The sequence below is a fragment of the Phyllostomus hastatus genome, unplaced genomic scaffold (genome assembly GCF_019186645.2).
Source record: "Phyllostomus hastatus isolate PE091 unplaced genomic scaffold, TTU_PhHast_1.1 phas_scaffold_200, whole genome shotgun sequence".
Taxonomy (NCBI): domain Eukaryota; kingdom Metazoa; phylum Chordata; class Mammalia; order Chiroptera; family Phyllostomidae; genus Phyllostomus; species Phyllostomus hastatus.
In genome coordinates, this window is record NW_025334016.1 from 10,930,416 (window position 1) to 10,944,853 (window position 14,438).

The 14,438-nt window shown below is 39.2% G+C and overlaps 1 protein-coding gene across 2 annotated transcripts in view; it reads right to left on the minus strand.

Annotated features, from left to right (window-relative positions):
• Positions 1-5,318: 5,318 nt before the first annotated feature.
• Positions 5,319-14,438, minus strand: part of SLC9A7 (solute carrier family 9 member A7) — a 161,337-nt gene continuing 152,217 nt past the window's right edge. For both annotated transcript variants that reach the window (XM_045860498.1, XM_045860497.1), the window contains 2 exons: positions 9,370-9,475; positions 5,319-5,842 (listed from right to left, as the gene is read on the minus strand). In XM_045860498.1, the coding sequence (XP_045716454.1) occupies positions 5,591-5,842; positions 9,370-9,475 (358 nt within the window). In that variant the 3' untranslated portion in view covers positions 5,319-5,590. The remainder of the gene's footprint in view (positions 5,843-9,369; positions 9,476-14,438) is intronic.

Here is a 14,438-nt window from a genome sequence, read left to right on the forward strand (position 1 = left end):
ATCAAGTTTAAAGTGGCTCTTTTAACCCTACGGCACATAAAAAAAAAAACCTGTTGCTATGATTTTTAGACCCTATTTTGAAACTAAAGTTTTTCCAGCATCTAAATCATGGATCAGCGAAAACTTTTTCTGTAAAGAGCCAGAGAGTAAATAGTTCAGGTATAATCAAATAGTTGCTCACTTCTGTCACAACTCCTCAGTTCTTCATGAAAACAGTCACAGGGAATATGCAAATGATGAACACAGTGTATGCCAATAAAAACTTTATTTACAAAACTGGCAGCGGCCCAGATTTGATCCAAAAGCCAGCTGTAATTTGTCAACTCCTGGCCTTACTGAAGCCAGAGAGAAATAGCTTCCACCCAAAAAACAACCTCTAAGTGAGGGAGCGAGACAAGAATAGGATCATATTGTTCCCTTCTACTAACAGACGATACTTTTAAAATACAAAACAAGATTAGTTCAGCCAGTTAATCTTTTTATTTTAAGTTTTATAAAAAAATACAGAAAAAGCTTTGAGAAAAATGTGTTAGATATCAGCAAAGGCAGGAAAACATGTGGCTAGCTTTACAATATCAATCTAAACATATATACAAAGGCAAACATTAAGTAGGATGCTAGGGAAAGATAGCACTTTAGGGTCTAACTTCAGTTTTCCTTATTGCACATAAAGGTTGCTGATAATTCCAAGTCTTCACTTTTTCACAGTTAAACATATTTTAATGTTATTTTGTATAACATACTATAATGTTAATTTTATAAAACCACCAGTTTGCCACTGTTGAATGGAAGTAGAAGACAAAATTCTCCTCAGTTATGGTATGTAATCTCTACAAAAAGAGGTCACATCATCTATGTTAAATTCATTTTATTCTATTTTAAAAATTGCTTTTCAGCTATTAAATGAATATCAGTGGCCTTCCCATTTAATAATTTTAACAAATGTAAGACTTGTAAGTAAGAAGTACCAGATGTATTTTATGTAAAAAAGAAAAAGACAACCTAGGAGGAAGTGACCCTACTATGAAGTCACACTTTGAACGAGTGATTTCAGTGATAAATTCTAAATCCATAAACTTAACACCCACACAGCTGAAAAATCATTCATCTCTTTCTCCAAAGCCCACAACTGGAATAATCACAACAAAACTCAGTCCCTAAATGTCCATGTAATTAGACAGTCACCCAGTAGCAGTGGGGTGTTAACTTTTTTTAAGTGCTTCAGACAGAGATGCAGCGTTCTTCATGCTATTTACATGTCCTTTTCTATTGAGTTCCCCTAACATACAGGCCCAGATCATTTTCCACTGGCCAAGAGTCTAGCTGATCATGATATCTGGCAATTCTCTTAACCCTTTTTAAAAGGCGGACATCTGAATGACAAGGTGGCCTATCCCAAGCTCTCGCGTCTGTTTCAGACCTTTTCAAAAGGCAGCAGATCAGGCAGACCTCATCTTCTCCAAGGCTCAAGTAGCAGAAAACTGGCTGCCTATGTGTTTGTTCCATGTAGGCTATGGTTATAGTATACCCTGCTTACAAAAAGAAAACCTACATCAAAAACTTTGGTTTTACTCTTTACAATTTCTGCTAGCACTGGGTAACAATACAAGATGTGTTTGTTAATTTTTTTAAAAATTCTACTTATGAAAATTGAAACTGGAAAATACGGTTTACTTCTAAATCTTATTTTGAAAAGATTGTCAAAGATCCTACTTGATTTTTCTGGTTAGACACATTGGTTTCTAGAGTATTTCTCTGTATATTGTATTTACCAGCTTTTAGAAAGGGGGACGGTCTTTTCAGGTATCAAGGTATCAGTGTAAAAGCAGCATTCAAATGGGTTGTTTCTAAATTCTAACTCTTGACCACTGGATTCCTTCAACTTACTGTGTCAGAATGTAGCAAATTACACCAGCAAGTCAGATTCCCACTTTATAAACAACAGAAGAGATCAAAACTCAATTGATACCAGTCTAAAACTTCTGACAGACTAGATCCTACACTAACTCATCTACAGAATCAACACCAAAGGCAGGCACAAAGCTTGTCGAGTTCCCCATTTCTGAAGTAGAATAAAACGTCCATTTATTGAATCAGCTACACTCATTCCAGATTACGTTTGACAACAGATGGTAAAATCAGCTTTCTGATTCACCTCTTAGAACTCACAATGGGTACCAAGATAAATTCCCAAGCAGATGATTTCCTCTCTGAGTTGCTCAGCTGCCCTGCCACCAATGTCTAAGTGTATCAGTAGTGTTTCTACATTCAGAAATGATCGTTCACATTAAATATCTGACATGATTACAGTAACTTCAACTATGGGCAGAGAAAGGGAGAGATATGATGGAAGTAGGGGAAGGACATGAAACAGACTGAAATGTTCATAGATAGCTAAGATAGCATTTTTGTTTTTTTCTAAAATTTCATTTGTCAACCAAACCACAGAAGTACATTTTCAGGTGTAGAGATCACAGCCTAAAGACCTCCTTGCTGTTTATTTGGTGAAACATGTGATGTCACAGTGTGATTTTTGGCTGCACGGCGTCAATGCTTATTTGTCCAGTCACCCCAATAAGTATCCTAAATGGTCACTGTCCATTTAATCACATATGCCTTTCCTATACTTGCTTCCTTGGAAGAAATGCAGCCTTATTTAAATTCCAAAGTTCCTTTTCCAGGAGTGAAAGTTCAGGTCTCCTAGTAGTTCCCAAACAGAATATTAAAAGGAATTGTAGGACTTTGTTGTATCTTCCCTCTGTCGGCACTACACAAAAGTTTGCATATTCCTAATTACCAGCTACTAACACCACCACTACATGACAGCAAAGTGATCACAACCTTCCATTTAATGTGGGGCCTCTGCTCTGACAATAAACAGATACAGCTTTATTCTAAAGAGTTCAGCATGGATTCAGGCGTGGGGACAAGCAAAGTGTGAAGAGAAACAAAGTTCACTTGACTACAAAGGGGACTATTAATTTAATCCCAGGTTAAAATGAAAAGACAGCTTCTCAGAAACTCTCACATTTGATTAGTCAGCAGCTCAGTTAAGACGAAACCCCCCTTTTCCCACAAACGGAAGGAAAGATGACAGGTTTTTAATCCTCCCCTTCTACATACACTGAAGTCATCCTTCTCTCCCTCTCACGCTCTAAGGTTTTCAAATGGGACCTTTATTTCAGCTGTGCTTTATGGAGTACATTCTTGGGTTCTGCAAACATTAGCACAAAACTCCCTCACAGCTACCCAGTCTGTATTACTGACGAACACTCAGTTTGTTCCACATAACTAATGATTTTTTAACTTAATTTGCTAGGCCATTCTTTAACATTTCAAGTAGGGTCCACTGCAAGTTCTAGACTAAAAGTTCTCAACCCTAGCTCCAGATTAGAATCCCTGAGGATACAAAATACAGCATGGAAGCCAGGCCCCACTCTAAACCTACTGAATCTGGATCTCTGAGGGTAGGCTCTTATACTGATATTTTAAAAAATGGGCCAAAGAACCCTAATGTGCAGCCAACATTGAGAACAGCTCTACAACATTTGACTCTGCTGAATTGTAACCACCCCACCCCAACCCAACACAAATATGTTCACAAGATGACTTGGGATTACCCTCTAAGAGGAACTTTGTTTACTTGGATATACCATTACTCAGCAGTGTCAATCTTGTTTATGCCAGATTGACAGCAGATAGTCTTCAGTTAGATAGTTTCTGGGCCTGGTGGCACCCTACTTTTCACCACCCAGAATAGGCATAATGCTTCTAGAGGGGGAAGCATAGCGTTAGGCATGTTTAGATTTTTTTATCCAAACTTACAAAGCCCATGGATGACCATCAAATAAAAATGAATGTTAGTGTGGATAGAAAGGGGAATAAAAATTATTCAGTTCTATTATATTGAACCACATTAAGTCATTTCTCTTAAAAATGAATAACAAATTTCATATGACTAATAAATTTTTCTTGGCTTACACAAACTATCAATTGAAAAACAAAGTGTGAAACACTGTCTTATTTAAAATTAACCATTAGAAATATGAGTTAAAAGGTTAAATGGCTGATTCATGATGGGAGCATTAAGACCTGGCCACTATTTTGTCTGCTGTAGTAAGAGAAATGCCCACATTTAGTGAAAGCACTTTTTAGAAACTTGGTTTTCAAATGTAATAGCACTGAAGCACAAAGACAAAGGGAGAATCTCCAACTTGGTTTCCAAGAGTTCTCTCAGTATTTTTACTTACTACAGGTGTGGGCAGGTAGAACATCTCACCCACAAGAGAACTCAAACTGAAATCCTAAATTTGGAACCACACTCACACATGAAGCTGGTGCAAGCCTCCCCAAATACCAAGAAAATTACCTTTCTCTACATGGCACTCAGTGTCAAGACATCTATATTCTTAATCTTAGAGTAGACAGAACCTTCTACTGGACTGAAGAAAGCTTAACTTTCCACTGGTTCACCTCTGATTCTTCAGGTGGCCACTGAAATCTCATGCATTTCTTAGCTTGAAGTTTGGAATTCTATCCAGTCTTTAGAACACTACCTTGTATTTTCTTTATATTTATTTATTTTTCACAGTGAGATTTCTTCCCTCTGAATACTAACCTATTGCCTAGACTTTGCCTAACCTATTTAGACTTCTTACTGCCTTTTCTTCCCCAGATCAAAGCACTCCACAAATTTTGCTGTCTTCCAAACCCACAGTAGATATCTCAGTCCCATTCATCATGTTCCAAGCAGTTAGCTCATATGGCAGCCCTGAAGAATTGACTGATTTTTGTAGTGATATCATCATCAGTTTCTAAACGTTTTCTCCTGCCTTCAGGTTAATTACAAAACAAGAGTATAACACTATTTTGCCTTTGGTTTCAAACATTTCAGTAACTTCTTCTTTATGGAGATTTCCAAAGAAGGAATTACAATTCTTTCCCCCATGTTGAAATGTTGGTGGATATATTTTCCAATCTTCAGTCTAGAGGAAACACAGGTAGCAAAAGAAGTCAAGAATCCTGAGATGAGGTTGGTATCACACAGCCCTCGTGGCCAGAGCCTCCACTCAAATTGCCTTCTCATGTTTTCTGCCCCATTTAACACCAGCTTCCCCTAAATCCTTGGAGGTCCAATCTCACTTGCCTTCCTTAGCGATCTTTCTTCTAGCCTGTTCTCCCCTCTCTTGATGTTTCTACATCCAGCTGGATTTTCACTGCTATGTGTAGATATGAAGCCTCTCCTGGGAGGGATTCCCAGCACCTACCACACCTTGTTCAGGTACCACAGGTGAATGAATTAAGAGACCAGTAAAGCATGCGATTGTTTTTTGTTTGTTTAACTCAGAACAGCACACTACTATGTGAAGAAGTGGGAACAGGTCTGCATTTGTGTTGATTTAAGAGACACTTGAGCCCCACCATCTGTATCTTGGTTAAATTTTAAATGTTAAGATATCTTCAGACCTCAATAAAAATAGAAGCATTAGTTCCACTCAGTCACTGTCCCACCTCAAACAACACTGGAGCATGCAGCCAGCCCCACACCACTGAAGGGTCTACCCCATTGCTTCAGGGTTTGGGGGGAAAGTCATGCATTATCCTCCAGGGGGAAAACTAGGCGGGTGCCCCGGCTTGAGACCTTCTGGTCTCCCATTCCTAGGTCTCGTTCCAACACCTCCTCAGAGCTGCTCTTTGTTCTTCGACTGCCCTCTAGGCTCATGGAGGCTGTGTGGGAGCCTGAGGAACCATTGGCAGTCACTGTGCTGTCCCCATAAGTCAAGGTGAGGTCACCCTCAGTCAGGATGAAATCAGAGTCTTCCTCTCTCAGTGGCTCTTGGTTCTGAAAAGTGCAACAAACAACAATAACAACAAATTTAAGACTGGAATCTTCCAGAGCTCCAGCCAACTCCAACCTCAACTCCAAATCTGAAACTGAGGATCTTGAAACTTGTCTACCTTGAGCCTCTGGCATGATAACTGAATGTAAACTATAGAGTGCTATTCAATGTATAGCACTGTTGCCTGAACTAGGACTTGGAAAATCAGAAAGCAGCTATGATTTTAAATGCCTGACAGTCTGTGACAAAAAAGGAAGAAAGGGAAACCAGCCTGGAGTTTTAGCTTCCCAGCCCACGAAGAAAGGAAGGACTAAGTTCGCTGGGCAAACTTGAATATAGGTTTCAGTTCCTCTCTTCTCTGAGAAGGTCTTCTGGGTGGGGTTCCTGCTCCACACAAACTGTCCTAAACCCACCTGGTTTACATTTGAAATACTTTTTGCCCTCGTCAGCAGTGGAAGGAAGAGGACAAACCATTATTAGGATTTCTTTCCTATCCCCACAGAAAAACCCTGATGGGAAATTCTCAAGTAGATGAAGCAAGTGATACAGAGGGAGGGTACATTTTCTTGAGCATCTATTATATGCCTGCTAGGAATGTCACATAAGCTCTCATTTGGTCCTTACCCCTCTTCTGTGAAGGGTGCAAACACTTGTGTCACAAAGCAGAAAATCTGAGCTAAGAGAACCTATGAAACTTGCTCAAGGTTGTCTAGCTGGTAGGAAGCAGGGTTTGGATTTATGCTGCCTCCAGACTGCTTATAACCACATAAAGGATATGAAAAGTCACCCAATTAGCAAGAGTACTGGCATGGTATCTCATACTAAACAGCAGGTGTAGCAAAACAGACCAAGCTGAGCAAGGCAGGCGTCAGCCAAGTGGCAGCCGCTTGAAACAAAGATGGCAGGAAGAGTGTCAGGAAGCAGCATGAGGTCAAACACAACCTTTCACTCCTCAATGTGTTCAACAAGCCAAAAAATAAGGAGTGGTGTGCTCCCCTACCCCCCACTGCACAGCTGCCAAAGACTGTAGACTTCCTTCTTAAATGGCAAACAGTTTTAAAAACTGCTCTTTTCTCTCCTATTCCCTATCTACCCTTCAAAGCATGTCTGAAGTCCTGCATCCTGTCCTCTACACAAAATGGTCTCCTTGGTGTAGGACCTGAACTTGCCTCTCTGGTAGCCTCATGGCCCTCACTCAGTCATGCTGCCCAAGTCCACAGGCAGATTCTTCTATGTCCATGCCTGGATTCCCGATCTAGATCAGGAATCACCAGAGGGCAGTGACCTCCTTCTCCTTCTCTCAGCACCCTTCCTTGGGGTGCTTAACTTGTAGTAGTTGCTAGATGAATGTCTGTTAAAGGCAGTGACCTAGGGAGGACTCCTGGGTTCTCATTACCTCACTTCTCCTGTCCTAGCGCATCTCTGTGCACTTACTGGTGACAAGCACATTTCTGTTCTTTGCTGTGTTTCTCAGTGATGTTGATTTCTCCAAACTCCACAGTCTGACTCCACTTAACCAATGCTCCATCTTTTTTAACAGGCAAGCATGCAAACTCCTCTTGCTTGCTGCCTCAGATCCTTACTGGATTGAGGCAGGACGCAAATGTGTAATTAACTAAGAGTCCTCTAGTCTAGCAAAGGGAAATTGTAAAACTGGCTCCAAACTCCCCCAATTTCCTCCTGTCTGTTACTGTTTAAAACGTTCTGAAACTCTTGTCTTCCCTGATAGTTTTCTTAACAACAAATGACATCATGTTCCCTGTTTTAGCACGTTCTATTTCTCCAATTCATACTTGTGCTAAATATTTTTGTTCATCTCTGTCAAAACACCTCTCCCAGGACTCTTAGCACCCAAATTTCAGGAGGAGACTCTTCAGCACATATTTCATGCTTTCTAAGTTTGGAGCCTCACAGGGAAAGAGGAATCTGAGAAAACTGCATTTGAGGGTAATTCTGCACAGAGGAAACACGGTTGGAGCCCTGTATGGCCTCCTTTGACCCCTTGCAGTGGGAAGCAGGGCAGAAATTCACCAACAGGACAAAAGATAAGGTTGATCCATTCCATTATGAAATTCACAAGCCCATACAAATGGTACCCAAGGAAAGGTCATTCAGAAACAAGGACATAGTAAAACCCAGTGGAGGGGGATCTTCAAGAGCTTAATGAAAGTTGTATGCAGATGATGAAGTCAGTCTACTACTCCTTTGAATTCTAGATAACAGGATCAACAAAAGTTTGGTTAAGCTGTAGGTCGGTATAATTATATAACTAGTTGTCCACTGCAGGTTGCTATGAAAATGCAGCCTACAAACAAGTGTATTGTGGGAACATAAACATTTTAAATAACCAGAGTTTGTTTTTCTAAGTGGATTACATTTTCTATGTAGATAATAAATTTAAGCAGTTTAGAATTAGTGGAAATGGTGAATAATGAACATTTTAGATATCTCCCAAATAAACGTGATGTACAAACACCATATAGATAAGTGAGGACCACACAACAGCATGTCAAATAGCCATGACAGTGGCCCAGTCCAAGACCATCACCCATCTGTGGGGAGGCCCTCCACTATCTCCCATTTGGGTTCCTCAGTTAAGTTTTCAAAGACTCTTTGTTCCCACTCTCTCTCTCTCTCTCTGGAGCTAACTGAGACTCTGGTCAGGACTCCAGTCACAAAACAGCAGCAGAAGCATAGAGGGTAATTCTTCCTTGTAGCACAAGTCACCCCATCTTGGGCTGATTGTGGGGAATCATAGCCCAAACATTACCCCAGAAAGCAAACCTTGAGTAGGCTGTCAAATTGGTGAGGGAAGTACTGCAGTTTAAGTTTCTGAAAGCTTACAGAGCTTATGCTGAATTCAAACTAGTTCAGATGCCCATAATCAATGAGCAAGGAAATAGATGGTAAGCATCAAATTAGATAAGGTTTTTATAAAGTTTTAATAGTGGGTTAGTTCTCATACTATTACATAGACATGAAAAGTGACCATTATAAAACCTAATTAAGATGAAAGGCTTTAGAAACTGTTTAAAAGAGACTAGAGCCTGGAGGCAAAGAAACCTGCAAAGCCAACGAAACATAAGATTGAAGGGTGTAATCAGTTGGAGCTTCAATAGTGTGATATATGGTGATTCCAGGCAGTGCCTGCCCTGTTTCTGAAGATTAAAAAAAATTCAAATGACCCACACTGTCACTTTAGACACAGGTCCAAACTGAGCAAACTATTCACATTCAGGGGGAAAAAACAGCGTTATTAAATAAGCTATCAGCAGGATTAGAAATAATAATACTAACTTTTCAACCTACTGATCTAGTTGTTCAATCAGATCAACCAAATCCAGTGTTCTTTCTACCATGTAATAGCTGCTGATGTTCAGGAGTCCCATAACCCTGGTAAAAGTTTTCTCTGTTGCTGTGCAAAATGTATTAAGCATATGTAAGCTGGCCATTTTGTAATCATCTTATTGGAGAAGCAAAATCTGTGAATTTGGAGGCTGAAAAGGAATGCAGCCCTAAATGTACTTACATCATACACCTGGGGACTGGTCAGACATCGAGCCAGCAAGCCACACCAGGCTGGGAGAGTGTTGGTTAATGGGGGGCCACTGTGTGTGAGGATGGGCTTCAAGTAACTTTAAAAAGAGAGTTAAGGAAAAATGTCTGCAAAGAAAATACACACCCAACAAAATGTGTTTAGAATTCCCAACAACTAAATCATCTGACATTCTACCCACAAAAAGCCTCTTTCCCCCATTGTACCAGTACAATACAGAAAATACAGGCATACCTTGATCTACTGTGCTTCTCTTTATTGCACTTCACAGATGTTGCAACTTTTTACAAGCTGAAGGCAAGATCCTCCACCAGCAAAAATATTATGACTCCTTTCTTGTGGTGGTCTAGAACTGAACCTGTAATATCTTTGAAGTATGACAATACTTGTAGTACACAACAGTCTGAATCAATTATCATTTTATTTATTAGTTTTTTTTAGAGAGAAAGAAACAGAGGAACAGTAACATGAATGTGAGAAAGAAACATTGATCAGCTGCCTCTTGTACATGCCCCAGGAACAAACCTGCAACCTAGGCATGTGCCCTGACCTGGAATTGAACCCGCAACCTTTCGCTTTCCTGGCTGACACCCAACCAACTGAACCACATGGGTCTCAACCTGAATCACAGATTAAATTATGCTCCATCAGCCTTTAGAGTTAACTTAATTGTCTCAGGTTGGTGATTACCAATTTTAAGCTAAAAACATTATTTGGTTAATTAGAATACCCTTCTCCCTTCTTTTATGTTCAATGAGAATTTTGTTTTCAATCAGCATTCCAGCTTTTGGCATACAACCAGCTCACATCTTAGAAACAGGAGATAGTTCACCTGGAATGAAGGAAAATGTTACAGCCCCTGTGTCCCTCTGCCCAGGGTTCTCTGTAAGGACTCTTGTTAAACCATTCTGCTCCGAGGTCACATGATGGAAATGGTCAAGGTGGAAAGGACCTTAGATGTAACCTGGAGCTATACTACAAAGGAGGAAACTGAGACTTAGCAAAGTGAAATGATTTCACTAAAGTTGCTCAGATTTAAATCTCCCAACTTCCCATATAGGACTATTCACCATCGACATTTTGGGCCAGATCATTCTTTGTTATCAGGGGCTGTTCTGCATTGTAGGATGTCTGGCAGCATCCCTGGCCTCTACCCACAAGATGCCAGTAGCACCACCACCCCCTCCCCAGGTGTGACAATAAAAATGACCCCAGACATTCCCAAATGTCCCCTGAGAAGCACACTTACCCTTGGTTGAGACTACTATTCTAACATGAAGGTTAGCTATTATGTAGAGAGATCAGGGTTTGTCCGTGTGTAGATATTTGTGCTGCCAAATGTATGACACTGTGTTGGAAGCATGATGAAGCACATGTTATATTAATGATAGACCCATGACCTGATACCCACAGCCTAAGCACTATATAGAAAAGGTGAAGACTCAACATGGCTACTTCAAATGCAGGAATAGCCAAAAGGGACTTTAAAGGAAGGTGAGAACGTGTCACAACCACCTGTACCCAAGAGAATGACTACTTCAAGCATCATCAATTCCTGTCTTCATTTAGCACAGCACAAGAAAGAAAAGGCTTCTTTATAGGAGGAGGCACAAGGAAGACCCAGAGGCACACTTCTAGTTGGAAATTATTCAACAAAGAAGAATGTGTGGGCTATGGTGAAATTCTTTTTTTTAATCCTCACCTGAGGATATGTTTATTGATTTTAGAGAGAGAAGAAGGTTAGGAGGGAGGAGGAGAGAGTAAAGGGGGAGGAAGGGAGAGAGGGGAGAGAGAGAGACAGAGAGAGACAGAGAGAAAGATATTAGTTGCCTTCCATACGTGCCCTGACTGGAGATTGAACCCGCAACCTTTTGGTGTATAGGAAGATGCTCCAACGAACTGAACCACCCAGCCAGACTGCTGAAATTCTTTACAAACTGAACAAACTCCCTTTGACACCTATCCCTTTGACACTTATCCTCTAACTGCATTCCTAGGAACAGCCTCTACAGGCCTATCAGTTCTCTTGTACCTTTAATTCAGAAGCTGAAAGCAGTTGGATTTCTAGAATGACTAATATAAGAGTCACAGGGGAACTCAGAGGCTACCTCTCAGTTTCCTTCCTCAGGCAGTTAAAGACAAGCTCTCTCTTCCCCAAATACAGAAGAGCCTCTAATAACATCTTTAAAAGAGAAAAAAAATTACATAGAAAATTTAAAAATTCAGATTGTTGGAAGGGAAAAAATGAAATATCAAGTCTCTCTCCCACTCTGTGGTTTAGTTAATTACCATTACAACTGTATAGAATACATTTTTCTTCTATTTCTTGATTTATAAACTTTAGTCAGGTGCTTTTAACTGCTTCCTATGAAGGGTGGCAAATTTAATCCATTTACACTCCTGCCTCCTCAACTTTTTTCCTTTCTAATTTTTATTATAATTAATTTTATAATGCAGATATATAAAATTTGCATTCTATTTTATAATTAATAAGTAAATCTCCTATGCTTTGTCTATGGATTGAATCTAAATGTTAAAAAACAATAAGCAGCATTTGTAATAAGGTGGTTAGAACACTATTAAAGGAAGGGTAATACAATGTCATTTAAACTTTGTTAGTCAGAGTAGAACATTTGAGTGTCTTGCTAAATAAAGGATCTTCTTTAAATTTCTTTTTGATCTTGCTCACTTCTTCTGGGTTATAACAAATCACTGCTTCTTCAACATTGTCCCATTAGTTGGATTTTGTTTTTGTTTGATCCTTATGTTGTTTTTTACCCCTTCTTACACTGTCTGCATGGTGCTGAACTTTATGAATTCTTCCATGCCAAAAAACCACACTCACTTTTTTTTGCTCAATTTTGATTAGTTTGGGTGTAGAATTCCAGACTCAGACTTTCTCTTTTCATTCTAGAACTCTGATAATGCACAACAGTATGCTAACATTCAATTTTGTTATCCCAAATGGCCGAATTTCCTTCATTTTTAAACCTGAATAATACCCCATTGTATTCATACACATTTTCTTTATTCATTCATGCATTGACTGACACTTAAGTTGTTTCCCTATTTTGACTACTGTGAATAATGTTACTATGAACATACAAGTACAGGTAACAAAAGCAATTACCCATTTTTTCTAGGTTGTCAGATTTTTGGTGTATAATTATTTATAGCAGTCTCTTTTGACCCCTTGTATTTCTGTGGTATTAGTTGTAATGCCTACTTTTTCATTTATTATTTGTTTAAAATATTTTATTGATTATGTTAGTATGGTTGTTCCAATTTTCCCCCTTTGCCCCTCTCCACTTGGTATCCCCCATTACCTCCAGCAGTCCCCACCTTAGTTCATGTCCATGGGTTGTACATATAAGTTCTTTGGCTTCTCCATTTCCTATGTTATTCTTAGCACTCTCCTGTCTATTCTGTACCTACTAATTTGTACTTCTTAATCCCTGCACCTTTCCCCCCATTTTCCCTTTCACCCTCTCAACTGATAACCCTCCAAATGATCTCCATACCTACAAGTCTGTTTTTGTTATGCTGGTTTTTCTCGGTTTGTTTTTTAGATTCAATTGTTGGTAGTTAAGAATTTACCGCCATTTTAATGTTCATAGTTTTGATCTTCTTTTCCTTAAATCCTTTTAACATTTCATGTAATAAGGGCTTGGTGATGAATAACTCCTTTAGCTTTACCTTCTCTGGGGATCACTTTATATGCCCTCCCATTCTAAATGAAAGTTTTGCTGGATAGAGTCATCTTGGATGTAGGTCCTTGCCTTTCATGACTTCAAATACTTCTTGCCAGCCCTTTCTTGCCTATAAGGTTTCTTTTGAGAAATCAGCGGAGAGTCTTATGGGTACTCCTTTGTAGGTAACTGTCTCCTTTTCTCTTGCTGCTTTTAAGATTCTCTGCTTATCTTTCATCTTGGGTAACGTAATTATGATGTGCCTTGGTGTGCATGTTTTGTTATGTAGTGTCTTCATTTGTCTCAAGATATTGTTTTGATTTCCCTTCTGATTTCTTCATTCTTCCATTGGTTATTGAAGAGTGTATTGCTTAGTGTCCACCCACACTGATTGTTCTGTTCAGGAATGTGTTATTTAATGTATATATATTTGTAAAGTTTCCAGTTTTCCTCCTGTTAATCAATTTGAGCTTCATACCATTGTGGTCTGAAAAGATACTTGATATGATTTCACTCTTCTTAAATTTTCTAAGACTTGTTTTGTGATTTTGTTTTACTTTTTTTTTAATTTTAATCATGGTTGAAGTACAGTTTTCTCCCTTTTACTCCCAATTCAGCCCACTGTTTTGTGATCTGATATATAGATCTATCCTGGAGAATATTCCATGAGCACTTGAGAAGAATATACATTTTGTTGCTATTAGATGGAATGTTACGTGCATGTCTATTAGGTTAATTTGATCTAAAATGTACTTCAAGTCCAATGTTTCCTTATTGATTTTCTATCTGGATATTCTCTCACTGTTGAAAGTGGAGTATTAAATGCTGACAAGAATCAACTTCTTATCACTTTAGCATTTTGCCACCCTCCTGTGAACTCTCTCCAATTTTCTCTATATCCTTTCTAAGCCCAGTGAGTAACATGCATTATGGACTACAATGTAGATGAAGTTCTTATGGCTTTGAGATTCCCTGGGGGATTTTTTCAGTTAATAGCAAACAATAGCAAACAGTAATTTAAACCATCTTTTTAACTGAGAACAAATAGAAAAGCTGGGCAAAATAAAACAAGAAAGGACACAATAAAATCTTCTGCTTAATGGCATCAGAAAGCTACCATGGCAATGAAGAGAGACAGAATCTGGGAGAAGAAACCCAAGAGGTGAGGCTGGAACTTGTTATGCCACATTTTCCCTACAGGCACCTCAGCAACTGAACAGAGCATCTGGATGACTCAAAAAGATAGTACATCTAACAAAAACTGTTGTCCAGGGCCTTCTGAGGACAACTACATAAACACCCTAGGCTCTAGGGCAGAACTCTAGAAAAAAGGCTAAACAGAAAACAGACTAA